This window comes from Corapipo altera, unplaced genomic scaffold, assembly GCF_003945725.1.
Source record: "Corapipo altera isolate COAL_440 unplaced genomic scaffold, ASM394572v1 95, whole genome shotgun sequence".
Classification (NCBI taxonomy): Eukaryota; Metazoa; Chordata; class Aves; order Passeriformes; family Pipridae; genus Corapipo; species Corapipo altera.
In genome coordinates, this window is record NW_020884947.1 from 850,446 (window position 1) to 872,600 (window position 22,155).

At 39.5% G+C, this 22,155-nt stretch overlaps 1 protein-coding gene across 5 annotated transcripts in view; it reads right to left on the reverse strand.

The window, feature by feature from the left end:
- The window catches only part of CTBP1 (C-terminal binding protein 1), a 238,594-nt gene that overhangs the window by 146,621 nt on the left and 69,818 nt on the right, over positions 1–22,155 (reverse strand). The window contains exon 1 of one of the 5 annotated variants that reach the window (XM_027662647.1): positions 3,539–3,587. The exons of the other annotated variants lie outside the window; for them this stretch is intronic. Coding sequence (XP_027518448.1) covers positions 3,539–3,545 — 7 coding nt within the window. The 5' untranslated portion in view covers positions 3,546–3,587. Of the gene's footprint in view, positions 1–3,538; positions 3,588–22,155 lie in introns of those variants that run through there. 5 annotated transcript variants of the gene reach the window in all.

Sequence of the window (22,155 nt, forward strand, 5' to 3'; positions counted from 1 at the left end):
TGAAACCAAAAGGTTTTACATTTAAAACCATCTGCATTTCCTGCACAAGTTCCTCACCCAGACCTATCAAGTGAATCCTTCCACTGCCACGGTTGTCCATCCACCACACAGTCCATCCTGCCCTGTCATGATGCTCCAGACACCACACTGCTGGTTTGGGAAGTGAGCGGGATCCGGTGGGAACGCCGGCCCCGAAAGGCAGATGTTGTATAAATTCATATTTCATAAACACAGCTAATTGTGACAAGAGTGCCATAAAAATCCTTGTACCGATTAAATTATTTCTCCACTTAGAGCGACTCCACCACCAGAAAGCGTCACACATCACACTTTATACCCAACTGGCGGCGCTCGGTGATGACATTATGGCTCTGTTAAATAACAGATATAAAAATCAGAGATCTTTAAAAACTACAGATTAATTTTTCTGCTGTCATTCAACATAACCATTTAAAAACAAACACGATGTGCAATTGTCATTAAAAGTTTTCCAATCTAGCGCTGCATGTGTTTAAGTATGAAAATGATACTTTTGAAATAAACATTGCTGCTATCAGGGGAAAGTGCTACCATAAGTCACACTGCTATTAGAGAGAAACTATGACTGTAAAGACTCAATAAGCCCTCACACTTCACCAAGGAAATATTCTCTCCATTCTCTCACCCAACAAGGTCACGGTAAAGGAAAACAAACAAACAAACAAACAAATGAAAATCAGCAATAAAACAACTAGACGACACCTACTAAAACTCTGGTTCTTTAATTCAGACACACAGGTAGATAAAATACGAAATTCAGAGATTTTTTTCTAATAAATGTATGACTGATGCATATTACTGATGCTTAACCTTCAGTAACCTATGTTTAGCAAATTCATTTTATCCATGTGAATCTTCCTGTGTATACTGGAGTCTAATTGTTATCCAACTCGTACAATTACAAAAAAAATATAAGCCTAAAAAAATCAACTAACTGAGTTTCACTTTTCCTAGTCTGACTTTTTTTATGTTTGATTATTTGGAAAAATATTTCTTAAGCGTTTATTATCTATTTATAATTGGAAGAGATTTTTTTTTTAACAACACGCATCTCCTTCGGGTTAAAATCTACGCTTAGCAACATTTCCTAATTTAAGCACAAGACTAAGAAACAACAAGGTTTGTTTCAGCTCTGTGGTGGGGTCACAGGTAACGTGGCACCAGGGAAACAACCCAGTGCTGTGCCAAAGGGAAAGCAAAGCCTTCATCTGCTCTCCCTCACCTGCCTGGGTGAGAAAACAAGCAGGAGGCGTGGAGGGTAATTCAGTTCTGCAGTACTCACGTCATCTTTCATATTTCTGTTACCGCCACAAGCAGGCAACGCCTGCCAGCCTGGCTGCAGTTTGTTTACACACTATTAGAAACCAGAATTTGCTATTTAGGCTAAAGAAGTCTAGGTTGGTATCAGCCAGGCACAGACCTTATTTTGTCTGTTTTCTCAGGATGCTCTGAAGAAGTTTATGTAACGTGTGAAAATTATGCGTGCCATTATGTAATGGAATCAAAACACAATGAAATGTACACAAGGGTATTTCTACTTTTAAACAGCAGTGACTGAACTGTAGCTGGCTTCATTTTAAAAGTACAGATAGCTTGTATAAATAGCAATTATTTCATAATAAAAAATACTTTACAGATAGCTATTTAAATTTCTCATATACTCAAGCATTCACAATCATTTCATTATAACACACTGATAAATTCAATTTAAACTCCCCAGGTATCTATCATTTTAGACAATCTAAGTGATTTGGGTAGACAATCACAGAGCTGCAGGTACGCAGTTTTTTCCTGGGAGCTGACAAATCACTGCTGGTGCAACAGGTGCCCTCTCTATTCATCATTATTTTTCACAAAAAGGATCTCACTGCCAGAGTCCCTCTCGGTGCTCAGGATGCCTGTGCACCCACAGGTGAGGACACACGACCCTGTGACAGAGCAGCTCATCCAGCTGCTTCCCACACCCCAGAGGCGCAGGGGCTGCTCCTGCTTGGTAGGGCCACACTGGAATTCTTCCACTGCTCCACAGGAAAGCCTTTATTGACTCTTATGGCTTCAAGCTAGCAACAAAAAAATTAAAGTTTTTAGGCCTAGCAACAGACCTGGCTCCACAAGCATCCTTGTGCCTCTGCAATGCACAGCAAGGTGTTAAGAGCATCATGAGCAAGCACAGGTGTACATCACACTGACTCACTGACAGAACCCCTGGTTTTAACCCAAATTCTGCATAAGGCATCTTAAAGGTTCAGTGGCAAGTTTATTCCAAAGAAGCTGATTTTTAAATGGCCATAATGAGTTACTTCTAACCAAAATTTCCACTTTTCATGTATGTCACAGAAATCGTTGTGCAAATATACTACAATTTCCAGTACTATCTCCAGCTGGGGATGTTCATAGTGTATTTAAATTTCCAGGTAACTACTAGATGGCACAAAAAGCACAGAACCCAGTCCTAACTGCAGCCTTACGCAGTGAAAAATGCCACAGAGAAAAGTTGCAAAATCTGCCAGCAGATTTCTCTGTCTGAAAACGTACCTCCATCAGAAATAACTTTTGCCATGAAAACCACCAGGAAACTCAGAAATTAAAAAGGTAGGTGTGTTTTCATATGACGTTAAATATACAGAAGAAATATAATAAATATAGTTGATTGTAAAACACCTCATGTAAAAGAGATATGTTGCAAAATAACAGATCTAAATTTGTCCCCGAAACACAAAACAGATTTGCGAGGCAAGATAAAAATGGAGAGTATTTAACTTCATATTTGTTATTTTTAAACTCAAACCAAACAAAGTATGTTCTGATAACAGCACATCATCACGTCGACTTCCAATTACCCAAAGGGGGAAGCAGTCATTTAATATTTAGCAAATCCAAAGAAACAACTTATGGGAAGGATCCCGGGTTTTTCCGCAGGGATCTGACGACAGCTCCCCAGCCGACTGATTCCCTTTCGCTTTCCGCAATTCAACACGCGCAAACCTCCGATTTTCAAACCGGACACACCCGCAGCGCCAACTCCGCGCTCCCCAAGTTCATCCCAGCGCATCGCCCCGTCCCTGCGCGGTCCCACCGGGCTGGAACCGCCACAACCGACCCGGGACGCGCGGGGGCATCTCCTCGGTGTTCCCGGCGCTCCTGGCCCGGCAAACTCCCGGTGCTCCCCCCGCACAAAGAGCCGCATCCCCCGAGCAGCTCCGCACCGCGGGGGGAGCGGGCAGGATGCGGCCGCTTCCCTTCGCTTCCCTGCCCACCCCCGGTGCTCCCCGGCAATCGCCCCGGCAATCGCCCCGGCAATCCCCTGCGCGCTGGTGCAGCCGGGGCCGCGGTATAAAAATAATTATTAAAATTAAAATAAAATAAAATTAAAATTAAAATAAAAATCAAGCCATGGGGGCACGGCACGGGAGGGGGGGCGGTCCGCGCAGGCATCCATCCATCCATCCATCCGTACCTCCCTCCATCCATCCATCCATCCATCCATCCCTGCGCCCACCTTGCATCCCGCCGGCTCCGCACCGGGATCCGCCGCCGCCGCCGCCGCCGCCGCCGCACACACGGGGCAGGCGGGCGGACCAATGGGGGCGGGGAGCGCCCCGCCCGCAGCCAATGGCGGCCGCCCGCCGCCGCCCCCCCGGCCAATGGCGGCGCGGCTCGTGACGCGGCGGCGGGGGCGGGGAGCGCCGGCTCGGCCCGCTCCGCGACCGCCCCCCTCCTAATTCCTTTTCTCCCTTTTTCCTCCCTTCTTCCTCTGGTCTTTCCCCCCCCTCCCCTTTTTTTTCCCCCCCTTTTCCTTTTATTTTTCCCCTTCTTTCTTTTTTTCCTTTTTTTTTTTTTTTTTTCCCTTCCTTTTTTTTTTCTCCTCCCCCCCCCCCCCCCCGCCCTTTCTTATTTCCCTCAATCCTTCTTATTTTGGACACGGCCTTTTCCCAGATTTTTTTATGTAGCCGCCCCCACCAACATATGTTAATTATACAGACCAAAAACTTGGGGAGCCCCCCCGGGAACTTACTCTGCTCCATGTGAAAGGATGCCCCTTCCTAAATCAAGACCCAGAAGAACCAGAGAGTACCCAAGACCTATGAAACTCATTTTAGAGAATCCAGAAAGATGACGGGATGTAAACCACTAAAAGTCTACTCCAGCCAAAATCTGAGCTCAGAACAGTGCCTGCTCAGCCACTGGTTTTGACAACACGACTCGCAAGCTCCGTGCGTGACTTGAACAAGCTCCCAGGGTGCAGAACCAGCCTTTAAAAATACCAAAAACGAAACCAGCAGATGTTTTCAACCACACGACTCCACTCCAACACACAAAGCTTTACGCTGTATCACTGCCGAGGAGTTATCAGCAAAGTAAACTTTCTTATTAAGTCAAACAGTTTTGGATATAAATACCTGTTTTACTTAAATATATATAAATATATATAAATATATATCTCTGTATGGAACACGTAGTCTTTTTTTTAATTCAAATTCATTAACATTCATTCATAAAAATAAACTTCTCAATCAGCAAAACTCATGATTGCTGTATATTACAGCAGAGAACTATCAACTGTAAAAGAGGGGATAAAAAACTCAAGAATTTGCTTTTGTTTTTCCAGTCTAGTGACGCTGCTAATTCCTAAGTTTTGAGTGAACTAAAATAGTGACAAAGCCTGCGCCTCCCATTTCTGGTGTCGTGCTCCTTCTGACCTCACCCCCAGCATTTAAAATCACTAAATTGTATTTGCTCAAAATTCTTCCCTGAAAAGGCCACGTTATGAATTTGTTCACGGTGTTTGGCTTGTACAGGGTAACACACACCACAAAGTGATAAACCAGATATCAACCCAAGTCTTGATGCTAATTTACAGGAAAAAGCTTTTCTTTTGCAGATCAAGAAAGGTTTATTTCTAAGGTGCCCCAAGAGCCAAGAACACTGTGGTGCTACAAACTGCTGACAGGCAACCAATAACTGTGACAAATTATACATTCATGGCATCTGCAACAATCGATAAACTGACTCACCAAATTAATAAAATATAGATCACAAAGCATACATTTTTATTAAAGGATAATTTCATGATAACCAAGTAATGTGGATGCTTCCAAGCATAAGATTAAATTACATGCTGAGCAAATCTGGCATTTTGTGATAAACTGCGAAAATAGTCTTTGCAACAGCAACTGAGGAAGAACATTGCTGACATAGTCTATAAACATGTTTTATAAAGCATAACCGAAAATAACAAAAAAAAAAAAAAAACAACCAAAACCCCGCAGTGAAGTGGTGGCTAGAGAATTCACTACCATATTCGTAATAATTACCTTCTAGACTTCTCCTTGCTTTGTAATTTATTCCTTCAAAGATGATGCTGATTTTGGCATTAAAGTAATAAAAACAGATTACCTACATAGGAAAATATTTACACCAAATTAATTCATTAACTAGTCAGACTTCAGCAGTCATTACTGGAGTACACAAAGATTTCTAGTACCTTTAGGATGCTGGAATATGTACTTAAATACACAAAGCAAGTGTCTTACCTGGTAGACTGACTCTGCTTATCAAAATTTTGTGCCTGCTGAATAACTCTGAGTATTAAGTACTTGCTTGAACTTAGGATCACAATGAATCCCATTGAACTTGAAGGTCTGAGGCTTTACACGTGGTAAAGTGTTTTCCCGCATGGATATTTTCCACTACTGAGAAATGCAGCGAGAAGAGCTTTTCCAGCCTCCTGTAAAGGTGTTGGAGAAGCCCTTCCTTCCTCAGGGAGGAAGATGGAGCATCTCTTACTGCAAAGGTTTTACTACTGGGAAGAACACACTTAGGCACGTCCTCAGTCTCCACTGTCTGTGTTACATTATTTCCACACAGCTTTGAATCATGTCCTAAATGAAGAATTTAAAATACTGAGATCCTGTTTATTAAAGTTTACAATTATTAGTTCCTGAAACTCCACAGTACTCTGTCTCTGCAGGCTAATTGTGCCATACCAACTGCTTTAGACGGCTGTCCTAAAATTAGTTTTAATCCCCTATAATGCCAGATACGTGGTGCTTTCAGGGATTCTTCACACAATTGATGTCTTGCCAAATCTTCCAAACATTTCTTTTCTAGAAAAACATCCAGCACTTCCTGGAAGTATACTTTCATACTTGCAGTGAGTATTTTACATCCATAATGTTTAGTCACTTCCTCAGCTTCCATAGATTTCCTAGCTAAACAAATGATATGTGGCATTTCCCATCCTTCTTTCTAGCTAATAAATAATGGAATCTTAATTCTGAACTGCTGTCATGAAACAAAAATCAAATAGAGCCTAAGTGATATAAACCAATACTTGTTTATACTAGATCCATTATTAATTTAATTCCTTTCTTAAACAAACGACATTTAATAATACATTAAACACATAAACAGGAACATATTTGAAGTTATAATTCCATCAACTCTTCTCATGACATCCATCTTCTCAAAGGCCATATCCACATTTCAATCTAATAATTTATAGAACATTGTTAAGTTAATAAACAGACACAGTTCCTTAAAAGGCTTACTACTCTAGATAAGCTGCTGCCTTCCCTAACTATGGCAACCCAGATCAGTTAAAATTAAAAAATCTGTTTTCTAGCATATTATTAGCAACTGGAAATTTATTATAACATGTTATTTTCCTTCTGAATGAATGGTATGGAAAACATACCCACAATATCCCCACTTACAAATCACCATTTATTTAAATATTTTAGAAGTGTTCTGCACAGTGATCACTTCATTTACTAAGAAAATACCCACATTGCTATGAGTCTTTTCAGTCCCAAAAACATGACTACAGACAGCAGCAATGCATATTTTAGAGAAGCAGCAAACAGGACCAGCTTCAGAATCACACCCACCACCCTCCACATGAGGCGAGAGCGTTTTCTCTTGCCATAAATTACCACTCCCTCCTATCAGCAATTATTTAACTTTCAGAAATAGCTGCAACAAGATAAACTATGAGCTATAATTACGCAAATTTTCCCGGATATTAAGACTGCATATATGCATACCCAGTCTACTCTAAAATGTATCTGCATGCATAATGTTAAGTATTATAATCAAATATACCAGGGTGTCTTTATCCTACTGCTCACATGACAGCATTCCTATCCTAAACATCTGTAAGCCATTCCAGTGGTCAAAAATACCCACCACTGCTTTTTTATCTAGTACCAGTCACTTGATCCTGGTAAATTTTCTTCTAATGTACCTTCCTCCTTCCCAGTAAGGAGTGCAGGGACCTAAGTTCACAGGAGTCAAAAGGAGCACCAGCCAGGCTTTCCAGGGAAAGAATAAATATGTACATATATCACCGAGTGTAGCACAGAAGCTGCATCAGATCAGAAGTCCATACTCTGACAAAATCTGAAGGTTGGAAGTTTTCAAAATACTGTACATAGCTGGCTTGATTTTGCCTGCTCTTTCATACAGGACATTGGGATAGAGGGCACCTTATGGTTTGATCCAGTTCAATAATCATTTCATGAAGTATTTTGAGACTAAGTTGCCTCATTCTTCTCTTGGAAACTGGAACTACTGAACATCTTAAGTTAAAGCAAGCAGCTCCCACTTTTTTAGAGCTCTTGGTAGACTACCCTTTCTCCAAAGAACCAACATTTCTGCTAAATCCTCATCATGTTGTGAAGTGCTGCCTCTCAGACAGCTGCATTTGTCCAGCTTGTACATCCATTTATCATGGAATCATAGAATGGTTTGTGTCAGAAGGGACCTTAAAGATCATCCAGTTCCACCCCCCGGCCATAGGCAGGGACACCTTCCCCTAGAGCAGGTTGCTCCAAGCCCTGTCCAACCTGGCCTTGAACACTTCAGGGATGGGACAGCCACAGCTTCTCTGGGCAACCTGTTCCACTGTCTCACCACCCTCACAGTCAATAATTTCATCCTAATATCCAATCTAAACCTGCCCTTTGTCAGTCTGAAGCCATTCCCCCTTGTCCTATCACTCCATGCCCATGGAAGAAGTCCCTCTCCAGCTCTCTTGTAGCCCCTTTAGGTACCGGAACGTTCTGGAAAGTCTCCCTGGAACCTTCTTTTCTCCAGGCTGAACAACCTCATAGCAGAGGGGCTCCAGCCCTCAGGCTCACTGCAACAGATCCAAGAACTTCTTATTTTGGGGCCCCAGAGCTGGGCTTTGTGCTCCAGGTGGGGTCTTACAAGAGTAGAGGGACACAGATACTCATCTTAGACACGGGATAAGACCACAGATCTTTAGCAGAAGTGGTGCTTCAAGGGCTTAACTCCCACAGCTCTTCAGAGCCTCTGGTTTTACTCACACGGCTTTACATTCAGCCATTTCCACAACAGCACCTGCTGGGGAGGGGAGGGAAGTTACAAGGGAGGGAGCACCATGGGCAGGTTTGGGGTGGGGGCCAGGCAATCTCTGTGTTCTCAGTGATCTGAACACTTTTTGTACTCACTTACTAAAATGTCAAGTATACAGCATTTATTATGCAGCAAACATTATACAACAATGAACTCGGATTTTTTTGTTGTTGTTTTTAAAACATTTGTTGTTATTCTTTGCACTCTTACAGGGCCTAAAAATCACAAAAAGATGGGAACTCAATCCAGTTGTCTTTTTCCACACTTGTTTTCAAGGGTGATAGAATAAGTTGCTCCACTGAAAAGCCTTGATACTTTCTGATTTAAAGCACAAGAACAAATGCTATTTTTAAAGTCAAAATGTGTTATAATGATAGGGTTGGGGGTGGGGTTTTTTTTGTTTTGTTTTTGGTGGTTTTTTGGTTTGGGTTTTTTTGGAAGAGTAAAAATCTTTTTTTTTTTTTTACTTGTAGTGAAAATTCTGAATGCACATTCACATCATTTTGCAAAACTGTCAACACCAGATACACGCTTCCTTTTTTGAATTATCTCCCTGTGTTGCAACCCGCATCTAAATTTGAAAATATTTTGGTAAACATAGCTGATGTTTCATGGGTGCAATTTTGAGACCATAAGGAATTTAAGAAAACAGTTGATACTGCACTAAAATTAAAATTGGCTTTTAAGAATCTATCAGCTTTCTCAAATCAGCAACTAATAAGATGACGATCCAGAAATGAGTATCTGTACCTCATCTACTTTCTCCTAAATTTTTCTCCCCGGAGTTTTGGTTTGGAACTTTTGAGCTCCTTTTGAAGGATATTTGTATATTCTATCGTGGTGACGTATTTTATACATTACTTAAATACATTCTTCTCTTAATATTACAATTACCTTGATATGTAGGCTAAATGTGTATCACAACATCTATCACAACAGGCTTTTACTCCCAAAGCAGATTGTCTTGAGTAGTTGAGAACATCCACACTTTGCCCCAAAAAAGAAAATAGTTTGAATAAAGCATTAAGAGTGCTAATGGCATAACACATTTCTTAGAAGCAGAGGTCTGAGAAGGATTTCCCTTGTGATGCTATAGGAGCTATGCAAAATAATTCCTTTCATGAACTTAAATTTCCCTATTAAGAAAACCCCTTCATTTTTTCTTGCCACCGCTCTCCTTGGAAAGCTGTGGTGGACTTCAGGTGCTCTGCCCATCAGGAATCCTCTTTCAGCATTCACCCTCAATTCATTCAGCAGTTGTTGGTACTGGTTTTTTGATTCTGCAGTCACTGGCTTTCAGTTCTTTTCCTCTTGCTCCATACAGTATCCGAGGATGAATATCCTCCTCACGTCTCCCTCTGAGATGATAGCCTCTTCACCTCACTCATTAAGCTGCTCAGAAATTATGAACTCACACTGATAGAGCAGAAAATTCTCTTCACTTGTTTTTATGCATATCACAGGGATTGCTAAAGCACATCCCATGATCATCCAAGTACTATTTATCTATAATGAGAATCTTGTTGCAAGTTCCTATTTTACAAAACTCTGCTATTACTCACTTAGAAGACACAACCTTTGATTCTATATTTTGAATTTGATTCTGCTTCTACTAGCCCAGTTTCCGACACAATCTCCATTATTTCGGAACAATATCCTGATTCCCTGTTATATTTAAGACACCTTCCAATTTTTTCATTAGCAACAGCTCCCACTGATGCCAGGTGATCCACATGAAGCCAGCCAAGCTCAGTACTCCACTGGTAACCCTTCCTGCCCACCACACCTTTTCAAAAAATATTTCTTCTTAAGTAACACCTTGGCAGCGAATTTCTGCATGAAGAAATAGTTCTTCTTCAGCTGAGTTTTCCAGCAGCAGCCACTCGGCTTGCATTCTCATTTCATTCATCATCAGGTCACGAGTTGAGATACACAGAATGAAACTGTGCCCACAGTTGCTTACACAAGGACGGCGTCTGGACTCTGCAACACCATTATTCAGCAGATGGTCGTGAGTAACATGTTCTGGCTCAAGATCTTGAACAGGGTTGGGAGGAATCGGCCTCTGTGGTTGGAGTCACGCTCAAGCTTTGTGGATGCTTTAGTCCAACGCCAAGGTCTTGCTGACCTTCAAGAGGCCAGCAAAACCCAGACCTCAGCTTGTTTCTTCAATTCTGGTAGCTCGTAAGGTAGAAGCCTATAATTCTTAGTAGCAGTAAATACTAATTTTTATGAGTCTTGAATTAATTCACAATAAGCTCCATAGTATTCTACAAAATACAAAGTGCTAAGGGCTGAGCTGAGGCTTTTTTTTTTTTTTTTTTGAACAGGAGATAATGTCTGGATTTCAAAGCACTGTGGTGGTTTAGAAATGAAGAGGGAAGACTCCTCTGGAGAGGTGAAAGAAGCTGCCCTGCATAGCTTCCACACCACATGGCTGCCTTTGGCACACCGGAGCCTTCAGAACCTCTGAAAGAAATGGTTCTGCCAAAAAACTACTGCTACTTAAGCAGGTTTAACCATTTTTAGAAGCACTGCCAATACCAAGGCGTCAAACCAGAGTCTTTGCCTGTACCTGTCTCCCTATCCCCAGAACGATCAAACAGTATTGTTAAATCACACAATATCTTTCAAGCTGGAGGCACTGAACCCACTGCGTCTCCCAAGGAGATGATCGTTGGCTTGGGCAGGCCAGCACGGATACGGACCTCTCGCCCAAAGGGTGGGATTGCTGCAGAGATGTCAGGTAGCTGTAGGATCTCTACCTTTCCCTCTGCTGAGTGAGGTGTGTTCAACGAAACGCTGCATTTTAATTACGTAATTACACAGAACTCAACGACCCAGCTCTCGGGTTTTGCAGACACAACCCTTCTTCCTGGCACAACCTATCTCAGCAGTTAAATTCTGAAGCCGTGTGCAGGGCAAGGAGTTTTCTTAAACCCTTCCAAGAACATCAATAAGGCAGTCCCAGTTACGAACTTCAGTCACTTTGTGCTCATTAAATCACAGCTGTTTTCCCTTGATGCAGTGTTAGATCAGACATCACTAAACCTGCCTCTATGTGTGTACACAAACACACTTTCCCCTTTGTTCTGCAAAACAAACTCGTAACAGAAAAGCGCTTATATTAAAACTAACTGGAATTAATTGTCAATTAACAGTTAATAATAGTCTTAAGATAACATTTCAGATCTATCATAATCCCATAATAAATTGACTGCAAGAGCTGACATTGTTTAGGTTTCAGCTATTGTTTTGACTCTGAAAGAAACTACCAGTTGATTAAAAATCTGAATTACCTCAAGCCTGAACACCTCCATTGAAAACGCTCCTGAGCTTTGCTACCTGCTCTCACGGAGGCCAACACACCTCAGTTCACTTGCCCACCTGCTCACAGTAGCTCTGCATGAGGAAGGGTTTGGGGTTTTTCATATATATTTGTTAATTACCTCTTCTTTAACAAAAGCAGACGGACTTTTTTCCTACTTCTCTATCCCTTCATAAGCTTTTTGGATCACAGATAGCACAGAATATATTTAGCCTTTCTGAAACGACAATACTGCTCAATTTGGATGATGTAAACCTATTTTTCAATGAAAGGAATATGTTTGTTTTCAAAGCTGTCTGAAATACAGACGACGACCTGCTGGTATAAAACTAGGTAAAATACATAATAGTTAAGATAATTCATTGCATTTTGCACTCATATTCTTCTTTGTGCAGCCCATGTTGCAACATGAGTAAGAATAGAGTTGTTTTGATGGTTAAACCAGAAACAACAGCTTAACATTTATTTTTAAGATTGTCTGTTCCTATGTACCTTTTTTGAAGAGTTTAATAGCCCTTCAGAAGCTCTAAAAATGGCTCTGCCAAAAAAATAAACAGGCTTAACCATTTCTAGAAGCACTGGCAACACTAAGGCTTCAAACCAGTGTTTGCCTGTATGTGAAGACAAAACCTGTCCATAATTGTACAAAAAGCAGCAATTAATGAAGACTGAACTCTACAATACTATGACACACCCCAGTTCAGACTCGTTTCAATTCTGTGCTAAAATGTATTGAATACCACATAATTGAAAAATAAAATTTAATTCCAGCTGTAAATCCCTGCTCCTGCTCCTGCCCCTGCCACATATCTCTCCTCAACCACCCAAATGAATCTACAACTGAGAGATGACAGAGAACAGCTTCCATTGTGCCCTAAAGATTTACATGGGATTTTCAACACTTAGATTATTTGAACAAGGTCACTTTTTTCATAATCACAGTAAAAAAAAAAACACCTCCATAGAGTTTAAAAAAAAAAAAAACTGAGAGTAATTAACAAGGTAGCAAAGATCACCCAGCAGTCCTTGGCATGGACAGCACTTAAGGACAGGTGAAAAGCAACAGCCAGTCAAGGAGAAACTAGTTTCATCTTGTTTGAAGTAGAAATTCCCTACAGGAACTAAGCAAACATCCTCATCCTTTCAATAACCCAAATACTTGAAGCCAAAGCAACAAAGCAAACAAATATGCTCAGCAGTATTTTGTCATTTTGTAGCATCTCACATTTGGGGCACCCAGAATTTTCTGGGTAACACTAGGAATAATTACTTCCTATTTTGCACCACTGAATAAGCTAGAAGGAATATGAGAGGGTCCACAACCCTTGACTCAGTCTCCAAATATAGAAACTTCATGGGGTATACAGAACTAAATGCCCAGCACAGCCATTTAAACAGCCATTTAACCATATTAAGTGTTGAATACATCAGAATAAGAAAGCAGGAATCATTGAAAAAAATTAGATTGAGCAATAAGACATGCCCAAAATTAAAAAGGTGAAGAATTGTTTAACAGCAAGAAGCAGGATGATGATGCAAGAATAAAAATTAATCATCACTGAAGTTAGTGCATTTTTTGGGTGGAAAATCTTTGCAGACCACCATACAGTACCAAGGCCTTCCCAGACTAACACCCACAGGGCTTTGATGAGTACCTTATGCCTTCTCTTATATCCAACACTAATACACTTCCCTAATATAAATACTTCAAATGTCTGTAAACAATAACAGTATTGATGTGAGTGATTATAGGATAGTATTAATATATAAAAATTGATTTTTATTTTTCTTATGAAATATTATGAGTATCGTGCCTAAATAATTTCTGAATCGTGTCTAGAAATACTGGACTTGAGTATTTTTAAAAGAAAAAAGGCACAATGAGAGAAGAAAAAAATTGTCATATCACAGTATTCCAGACATATCATTTGATTACATAACAAGAGACAAATCAAAATCAAGAGATACCAAAATTGTCACAAGTTAAGCTATCCCCCTCATTTTCCTCAAACTAGTTTTAACCAAGTTCTCATTTTAAAATTCAGTCATTCCCTTTGCTGAGTGCACTATATTTTGAATCTGACACTTCCCTCACCCTCCCCAAGAGTAAAACCCATCACCAGTGGGGTAAACTTGCTCTCTAAAAGTGACTATATCTAAAAAGACCAAACATTCCTTCTGGTCCACTGGGCTTTTGGGGTGAGGAAGAGTAAAATATCTTAAATTTACAGCATCAGTAAACAAAAGCAAGTGAGATCTATATTAAATGGCTCAGTAGAGCATGTAACATTCTACAGAAATGGGATTTCACAAGGATACAGAGGAGTAGATTTTCTATATTTGAAAAGCTAACCCAAAGAGATGGGGAAGCAACAAAAAGACATGAGGCAATAGGGATGCTACTGAAAAGATCTGAGGTTTAATTCTGACTGTCAACAGAATAAAATGAAGAAACTTACTGATTTAAAAAAAAAAATTACTCATTTACCTAACATTTTCTGGTCTTCCTAAAGCTGAGGAGTAGAAACAGACCCACATTACCTATTACTTACACATAACTCTCCTGCTGAATTAGAAAAGTAAAAGAAAATAGAGATTGCATTAAATTAGTTATTGCTATTTTGGTTTCTCCTATTTCCTGGTCATTGAAGCCTGGACAGGAGAAACAATATGTGTCTGTGAGGAACCTCACACCTCAGACACAATGGGAGATGGGGGAGAGATGTCCCAAATTCTTTAAGGTTTCTGACACTCAGGAAAACCAGAAGCCTCAGTTATTGAGAGCTGAGAAGTCCTGCATGCGCTGAAAACATTTTTTTTCCCACTCTGTTTCCTTACATTTCTACACTTTTATTGATTTACTCTGGATTTGAACAGATACATTTTTCTTCATATTAGTCAACCAACCAGTATCAAAATATATAACTGAAGGTGTTGCATATGACTGCAAAATCCACTGTTGAGTAGAACTGATAGAAAGAACTAAAAGGGTTCATTTGCTCTTGGATTACGTGATTCGCTGCAGTTGAATCTTGACTGTTTTCTTCACTGTTTTTAGTAGAAGCACATAATTTACATCAGTGAAACAGTGAAAGCATTGAAAGGGAAGGATGAAGAGTTGACATCAATTTTTTTCTCCAGACTATTCAAAGAGACCATTTTGGTTTTCCAGGGAACAGTCAATGTGGCTGGTGGGTCTATGGTGGGTCAGAGAGGTTGCATCAGCCATGGGGGGATACAGAATGACCAGGAACAGCACCAAAATCGATATAACCTGCCACATATAATGGAAAAACCTGAATTTTTGACACCCTACAGGTGGGACAGAGAGTAGTGTCTCCTTGAAGAAGAGATTTGAAGAAGGTGGTGAAGAAGAAACTGCTGTAAGGAAAATGAATGTACCGTCCAGTCCTGGGTAGAACCACGGTGCATTATCCTACAGAACACAGCATCTCACAGAGAGTCAGAAATCTGGCCTCATCCAGAGAAGTCAAGCACCCATTAATCTCTACATTTAAAAATATTTTTAAGCTTTTATTTATCCTAGTTGATAGGATTTAAAAAATAAACAAATAACTTAGTGTACTAATATACAGAAACTAGTCTAAGAACTGAGCTAAACAACAGGCTGAATGAATTGTTATTAAAATAAAATCTTGCTCATAGTACTGGATAAACACACATCTCCATCTCTGACCTCCAAAAAATTGAAACTGTCCTCTGTCCCTCTCCAATATGACAGGACACATAGCACAGACACCAAACTACCCAGGACTTTGCATCTCACCCCACACAGGCAACCACTTCAGCTGGAAGTATTTCACAGATTTATCACCTGATAAAAGTTTGATCATCTAGAGCTCAGAAAACTTGTTACAGTTTTCTTGCACACACTGAGTATCTACCAGGCCTACAGGATTTCCATGTAATGGCAGATTTCAGGTTATTTAAAATGTTAATTGGTAATTTGTGGAAATATGTATTGCTGAAAACAACAGACATGTAGTTTTGTCTTCAAATTATATTTTTTTCCCTTAGTTTGTTATATATTACATAATTGTTATATTGCTCACACAACAGTGGATTTGTTGCTTCTGGAAAAGCATGTAACTGCATCTCCTTTCAGTTCATGACAGTACACTGAGATACACCATCATCTCATCTGGGGCCACGAAAAAAAAAATCCTACTACCAGTTTTTAATGTAAAGGTTAAGATGCATTTGCTCTCAAGCTCATTCTATTAAACTTTTTTTTCCCTGATTAATGCTTAACTGGCAATAATTTTGCACTTTTTTAGTGATATTTATTGCACATTACAAGCATCGTGCTGAGAAGCACATATGTAATAAAGTTTATTTCTATTTTCATGCTATTCCTTGCCAAAAAAGCACGGTGAAACCCATCTGTTGTATTTCCTGGCTGAGGTTAGACAGGAAAAGAAGACTCTACACAGTACTCTATCACTGCAAACAATATTGATTAAAGCAGAGTTTGAAGATGGAATCCAAAGTGCTTACTCAGAGCAGGCATTCTGCCTCATTGACACATCCAGATGAAAATATATATAAAATATGATGTACATGCAGAAGAAATAATGTCCAGGAGATCTGCAGCTCTGGAATCAGGCAGATCCCTGAGATAAAAACCTAAGCAGAGGCTGAATCTTCAGGGAATTGTTTCTGTACCTTTGTCCACATGTACCTTCAAATATACAATTTTTTTGTCCAAATGTTTTCTGGTTTGTGCCAGTTTTATAAAAAAAGTATTTCCCTGAAAAACTGAGGAATACTTGGAGACCTTTTTTTGTACCTTGTATAAATGATGCAAGTTCTTTAATAGAGCACATCCACACTGCATTGTTTTTTTTACTTTCTCAAGGAAAACAGGTACTATCCTCTTTGCAGATGGCAGGCCTACACAATGTTTCAACTGTATTCACTTCCTCATTCAAGACACAAGAAATGTTCTTCCTTTTATCTGTCAAGTAAATTCATGCAGCACATAATTCAATGCTAATTTAGTGTGTGAAGGAGCATAAGTAATCAGGATGTTGGTAAGAATCAGTTGAGATGATGCAAGTGGATTCTGATACACAGAGGAAGAAAGGCCACCAAAATATCAGATGTAAATGGAAACAAAAATATCTGAGACATGACTTATTTTAAAGGAAACAGGGGCAGGCAGACACCCAAGACTGGCTGTATGTTGACTACAGGGGGAAAGCATTTCAGAATTGGAAACATTTCAGTATTTAGGAAGGCAAGGGTATATAAACCATAACAGAAACATGCAATTGCACACCACAAAGAAGAGACAGAGCTCCAAATGAAAATTAATGTACAAAATAATTGTAGGCTCTACCATAACAACATAAAAGGGTTTCAATAAAAATATAAAGCAATTCAACCTCTTAATGCCAAATTTTGAAAAGTTCTTTGCAGTGTGGATACACATATCAATGTGACTGCAAAACCTAGGTACAGGCATAAACACACAACATATTTTTCCCTTGTCCACCTTTGAAAAGTAAGCCCACCCACTGCTTTTAAGGAGTGTTGCTTTCAGAGCTCCAGAAAGCAAAGTCCTCAATATCCAAACTACAGCACAGTCGAGAGCCTAAGATGCTTTTTGGCTCCTTAACGAACTCCAATGCAGGAAGGAGTTACCTTCATTGTGAAGATACAGAAACACAGCCAAGAGGGCAGCTTTCAAAAATAACTGCTCTCCCATATCAACTTCAGATCCAAAGAAGTTGATCTGAGCCCCTCTTAGGCTCAGATCCTTCCTACCACCTAAAGAACCTAAAGGAGGTACCTTATTCAAGGTCAAGTTGCTTGACATTTGACTGGAAATGACAGAAACTTCCCGATCAGGTCATCTCGAGTAAAATCCTGGTCACTTTATAGGCTTTCTTCTTCCACTCATTAGCACCACTGGCTCAACTGTGACTCATCACATCACTGCTAAAGTCAGGGACAATACTCTGAATTCAAACCAGAAATAAAATGTTCATAGAGCAAATCTCCACAGAATTTGTTAAACCTTCTTGTGTGGATCAGAGTTAAAAGGTACTTTGTCCACGGGTGCTAAACTGGTGTCTCCTCTCTGAAGCTGCCAGCAGGGTGATCAACCACTACCAAAGGTAGTGAAAATAGTAACACAGTCTGAGTAAGATAGGTATCAAACAGCATCTTGGCAAACCCCAAAATTTTGAGTTAGTATTGTATTTCACTGACTTGAGAGATTACATTACCATATAACAGAAAGTTACCCTTTAGCTGGGGATGAGGTTCCTTAAAGTAGGAATGTTTGTTTTGATTTCTTTGACTCTTAAGTTCAACAGAAAGTTTTCTGTTATCACCTAGATGTTTGAGGGAAGGCCAAAGCAAGCAGTTTTACCAGCTCCATTCTATCTATGCATCTTCACATCTCTCCATAGCTCTATTACTTCTTGGACTGACATTAAAGGCTCAGTCAGAAATGCCAAAGTTTACCGGATATTTCTCCATTCTTCCTTGACTTTATCAGTGCAGTAGAAAGACGTTGTTTTTCAAGAAAACCACAAGTCAACACAATACTGCACTGCACAGCCTACAGACCCATTGTGCAGGTTTTACACGTTCAGGGATATAAAGAATGCTTGGCACAGACACTGAGTTGTAATTGAGACCATCTCCGAGACTGATAAACTGTTCTAGAAATGATGCATCAACCCCTTTTTTTTTGTAGATGCCTCCTAGTTAATATTTGCACCATTGCCCTTATTTTAGGGTATGATCCTCGGTTCAAAGCAATTTACGGGTAATTACATTTTTAATTCTCTTTCCAGAGATAAATCTCATCCTAATGAAACCATACCTGTCTTATCTAGTACCAAATCTCTGGCTGTTTAGGAAGATCACTTCTATGAAGTACTGGATGTAGACCAAACCTGAGAAATTACTTGTATGTACAAACTCTCAAATGTGTTGGAAATCTTGGAGAAGTGTAGTAAAGTGGTTCTGGTAACAGTACTACTAAAGCAATAAAATCAACAGAGTATTTTTACTATTTGTTTAGTAATAGCACTTGACAAATATAGAGCACTGTAACAGTAAACTAAAATCCACTTACATTTTTATTGCTCCTGCTTCAAAAAAAAAAAGAAACAAAAGATATCACTTGTAAAATTCTTGTAAATAGTCGTAAGTTTCTTCATTTTATTGACATAGTTTATATAACTGCTGTTATAGTTAGACACTTGATGAGGCAATATTTAAATAAAAAGGAAAAAAACCACAACCCTGTACTAATAGAACCAGTTTGTTCTTAATAACTTTATGCCTTGCTGTACACTGCTGGCATCTATGAAATAAGTCAGAAATGAAACTGTGGTTTCCATTTGAAAACTCCCGAGCATGGAGGAATCTGTCCTTTATGCATGATAAAATCTCGTGACACAGCAAAATATTGCTGCTGCAGTGTCCTCAAGGTGTGCCCTTCGGAGAGTCCTGCGCTGCTCGCTCTCAACTGCTGCAATAATCCATTAAGTAAAAATCATTTACATGCACAAAAACAGCTCAGCTGCTGAATCATGAAGTAAGTATATAATAATTACGCGCTATAGCTTTTTTAGCTTGATAATGCTATTATTTTCTTTCAAATTTGCTCTGTAAATATGTTTCAATTATTCCTTAATACAGGCAGTTGCTTGGATAGGCAAATTATTAAATACTAAGTAGCACTGTTCTGTAATAGCTTGTTGGGGTTTTTTTAACTATATATATATACACTTTTCACCTTGCTGTAAAACCAACAATGAGTTAAGCCTCAGACAGATGAGTATTATCATCCTTTCACAGGTAAGGAAACAGCTACAGGGGGAAATTGTTTCCACAAGGACTCTTAACACAGCCGGCTACTCCTCGTTCTGATCCCATATCTCTAATCACACACCACACCACTTGCAGAGATCTGATCACAGATGTGTTACATACATCAATCACATGTTCTGCATTACTGCAAGTGCAAGGAGCTACTTTTTATTTTTAGGTATCCTGCTTCTCTTCCTTTGAACAGTTCAGCCATTCTGAGTCAGACAAACACACACACACACACAAAAACCTGAACAGGATCTATAAAATGGATATCTGAAGTTGTAAAAAGCATTATTATTTATTTCACTGCCAGGCCTAATGGGAAAGTATTAGAAATGCACAGCAGCATGTACCTGAGATGTGCTGGGTTATAGACCGATGCACTGCAGGTGGGCATTACTACTCCAATTTCTGACTGTAATAATGAGGCTGGAAGCCTCAAAAAAAGGAATAAGGACCCTCCAAAGTTCTGCTAAGTTTGGGCAAGGAAAACAGAAGCCTTCAACAACCAAGGGTACAAGAAAAGCTTGTGATGGGTTCAGACCAAAGCTCCATCTTGCTTAACAGTGTTTCTTTTTCCCTGCTACAAGATTTGTGAGAAGAACACTGAGGAAAACAATAAGAAAAAAGGGCAAGACTAGTAATTCATCTCCAGAAGCTCTCCCTGTCATCAGCAATTTGCTATTCAGGTTGTCTATCAATTAGAATTGGTTTAGTAAACCCAGTGGATTCTTCTTCCACAGACCTACCTACACATTTTTTTCAACCTTCATGAAACTTCACTAACCTGTAAAATCCTGCAGTAAGAAGTTTTACAACTCACTTGACATAGGAAAAAACACTTTCTACACCTACACGCAGCAGTTTCATTTGATGCCCGCTGGTTACAGCATTGAGAACAGAAACAGATTTGCAAAGATAACAGGCAAGGGGTTTTGGACTCATGTGCAGGAAGTAGGATGCTGTTTTCAATCCTAGTGCTGAGGAGAATATTTCAACTGCTACACTTCCATTAAAGTAGGTCAAAATCTTCTTCCTTATTCCCAGAAAGGGACTCGATGTTCTGACTATCAATAGCGTAGAGTGCAGTGCTGAGTCAAGCACTTTTCAAGCAGAGCTCATCAAGACTTCTGCAAGGAGAAATGTTAATGTTCCCTACTCCCTCTTGCCAGTTGGATCCACATACAGCCCATGGAGAAGAACAGAAACTTCTGGCAAGTCTTGAACTGCTTCCTAAAGGCACCTACTTTGAACCACAACACCCCTGGCCAACCTCCCTGGTCTTTGCAGGATGCCACTCATAGCCTGGATAGCTGAAGGAGGCAACCTTCAAATCACATCATGAAACCTGACAAATCCTGAGTGCATAACTTACTTCTGTGAGTACTTCTCATCTTTAAACCACACGAGCTTTTCAAATTCTTGTTTCCCTCCTTTGACTGGTACCAAACCCTGAAGAGGCCAGAACACAGACAGGCCAGCAGTGTCAGTGTAGCTACAAGATCAGTAATCAGTACACTGTCAGCAATCTGTGATTTAATTAAGGTATTATGGATATCTCTGTGCCCCTGAAACGTGAGGTTAGTATGTTTTTTTCCTTATTACCAAACAGTAAAAATAAAAAATAAATAAAAATACTTGTGCTCAGTTGCTGCGCAAAACATTTACAGTATTTTGCAGTGTACATACAGGAATGGTATTAAAACTTCTGTAAATGCATTTTCTGCATCACTTCTGAATTGACTAACACCCAACTCAATGAATGACACCATGGTTATCATGCAATCTTTAATTTTCTTCCACTTTATTTTCAACCAGCCAAATGTTTTTAGAGAAGACACTGTCATGTCATTTGAAAAACATAAAACTGTGGAGGATTATTGCCAAGCTTCACAGAAACCGACTTCTGAAAGCATCCCATCCAGCATACTCTAAATGCTTCTATCATATTTCCTGCCATTTAAAAAATATGCTAATCTTGAGCATTAATGGAACATCTTCAAATGGTGATTGTATCTTAAAATAACCTTCCCAACTGCTGAAAACTCAAATCTAGATACATTTTTTGTTTTAGTAGCAGCTATGCTGATTCCCTATTTGCTGATAACATCATATGATCAATATTATTCTTAAATAAAACTAGAATGAAAAGGCTTTAGCTTACCCTTACCTTCCATAAAGACAAAACAAAAAACCTTTCAGCAAGTAAAACAGGACCAGATCAGTGTGGCTCTTTTGAGCCAAACATTAAAAAAAAATATTTGCTAGTACTTGACCATTTGTGGACAACATATTTTACAATAAATTTAGCATCCCAGGTAATGACAGATGATGGAGTAGGTCCACCTGAACACTAAACCAATGCTTGAAAGTACTTGGTTCAAAGTCCTGGGTTGAGGTGTCATAAAGGGCAAAATATTGGCAATACTGTCAGCATTTCTTGTTTCTTGAATGGTCATCAGTAGATGAATATTGGACCAGTTTTATTTGAAATAATTGCCTTTTTCAGATTTATACTTTTACACCAAATTAGTTTTTATTTTCTCACCCCA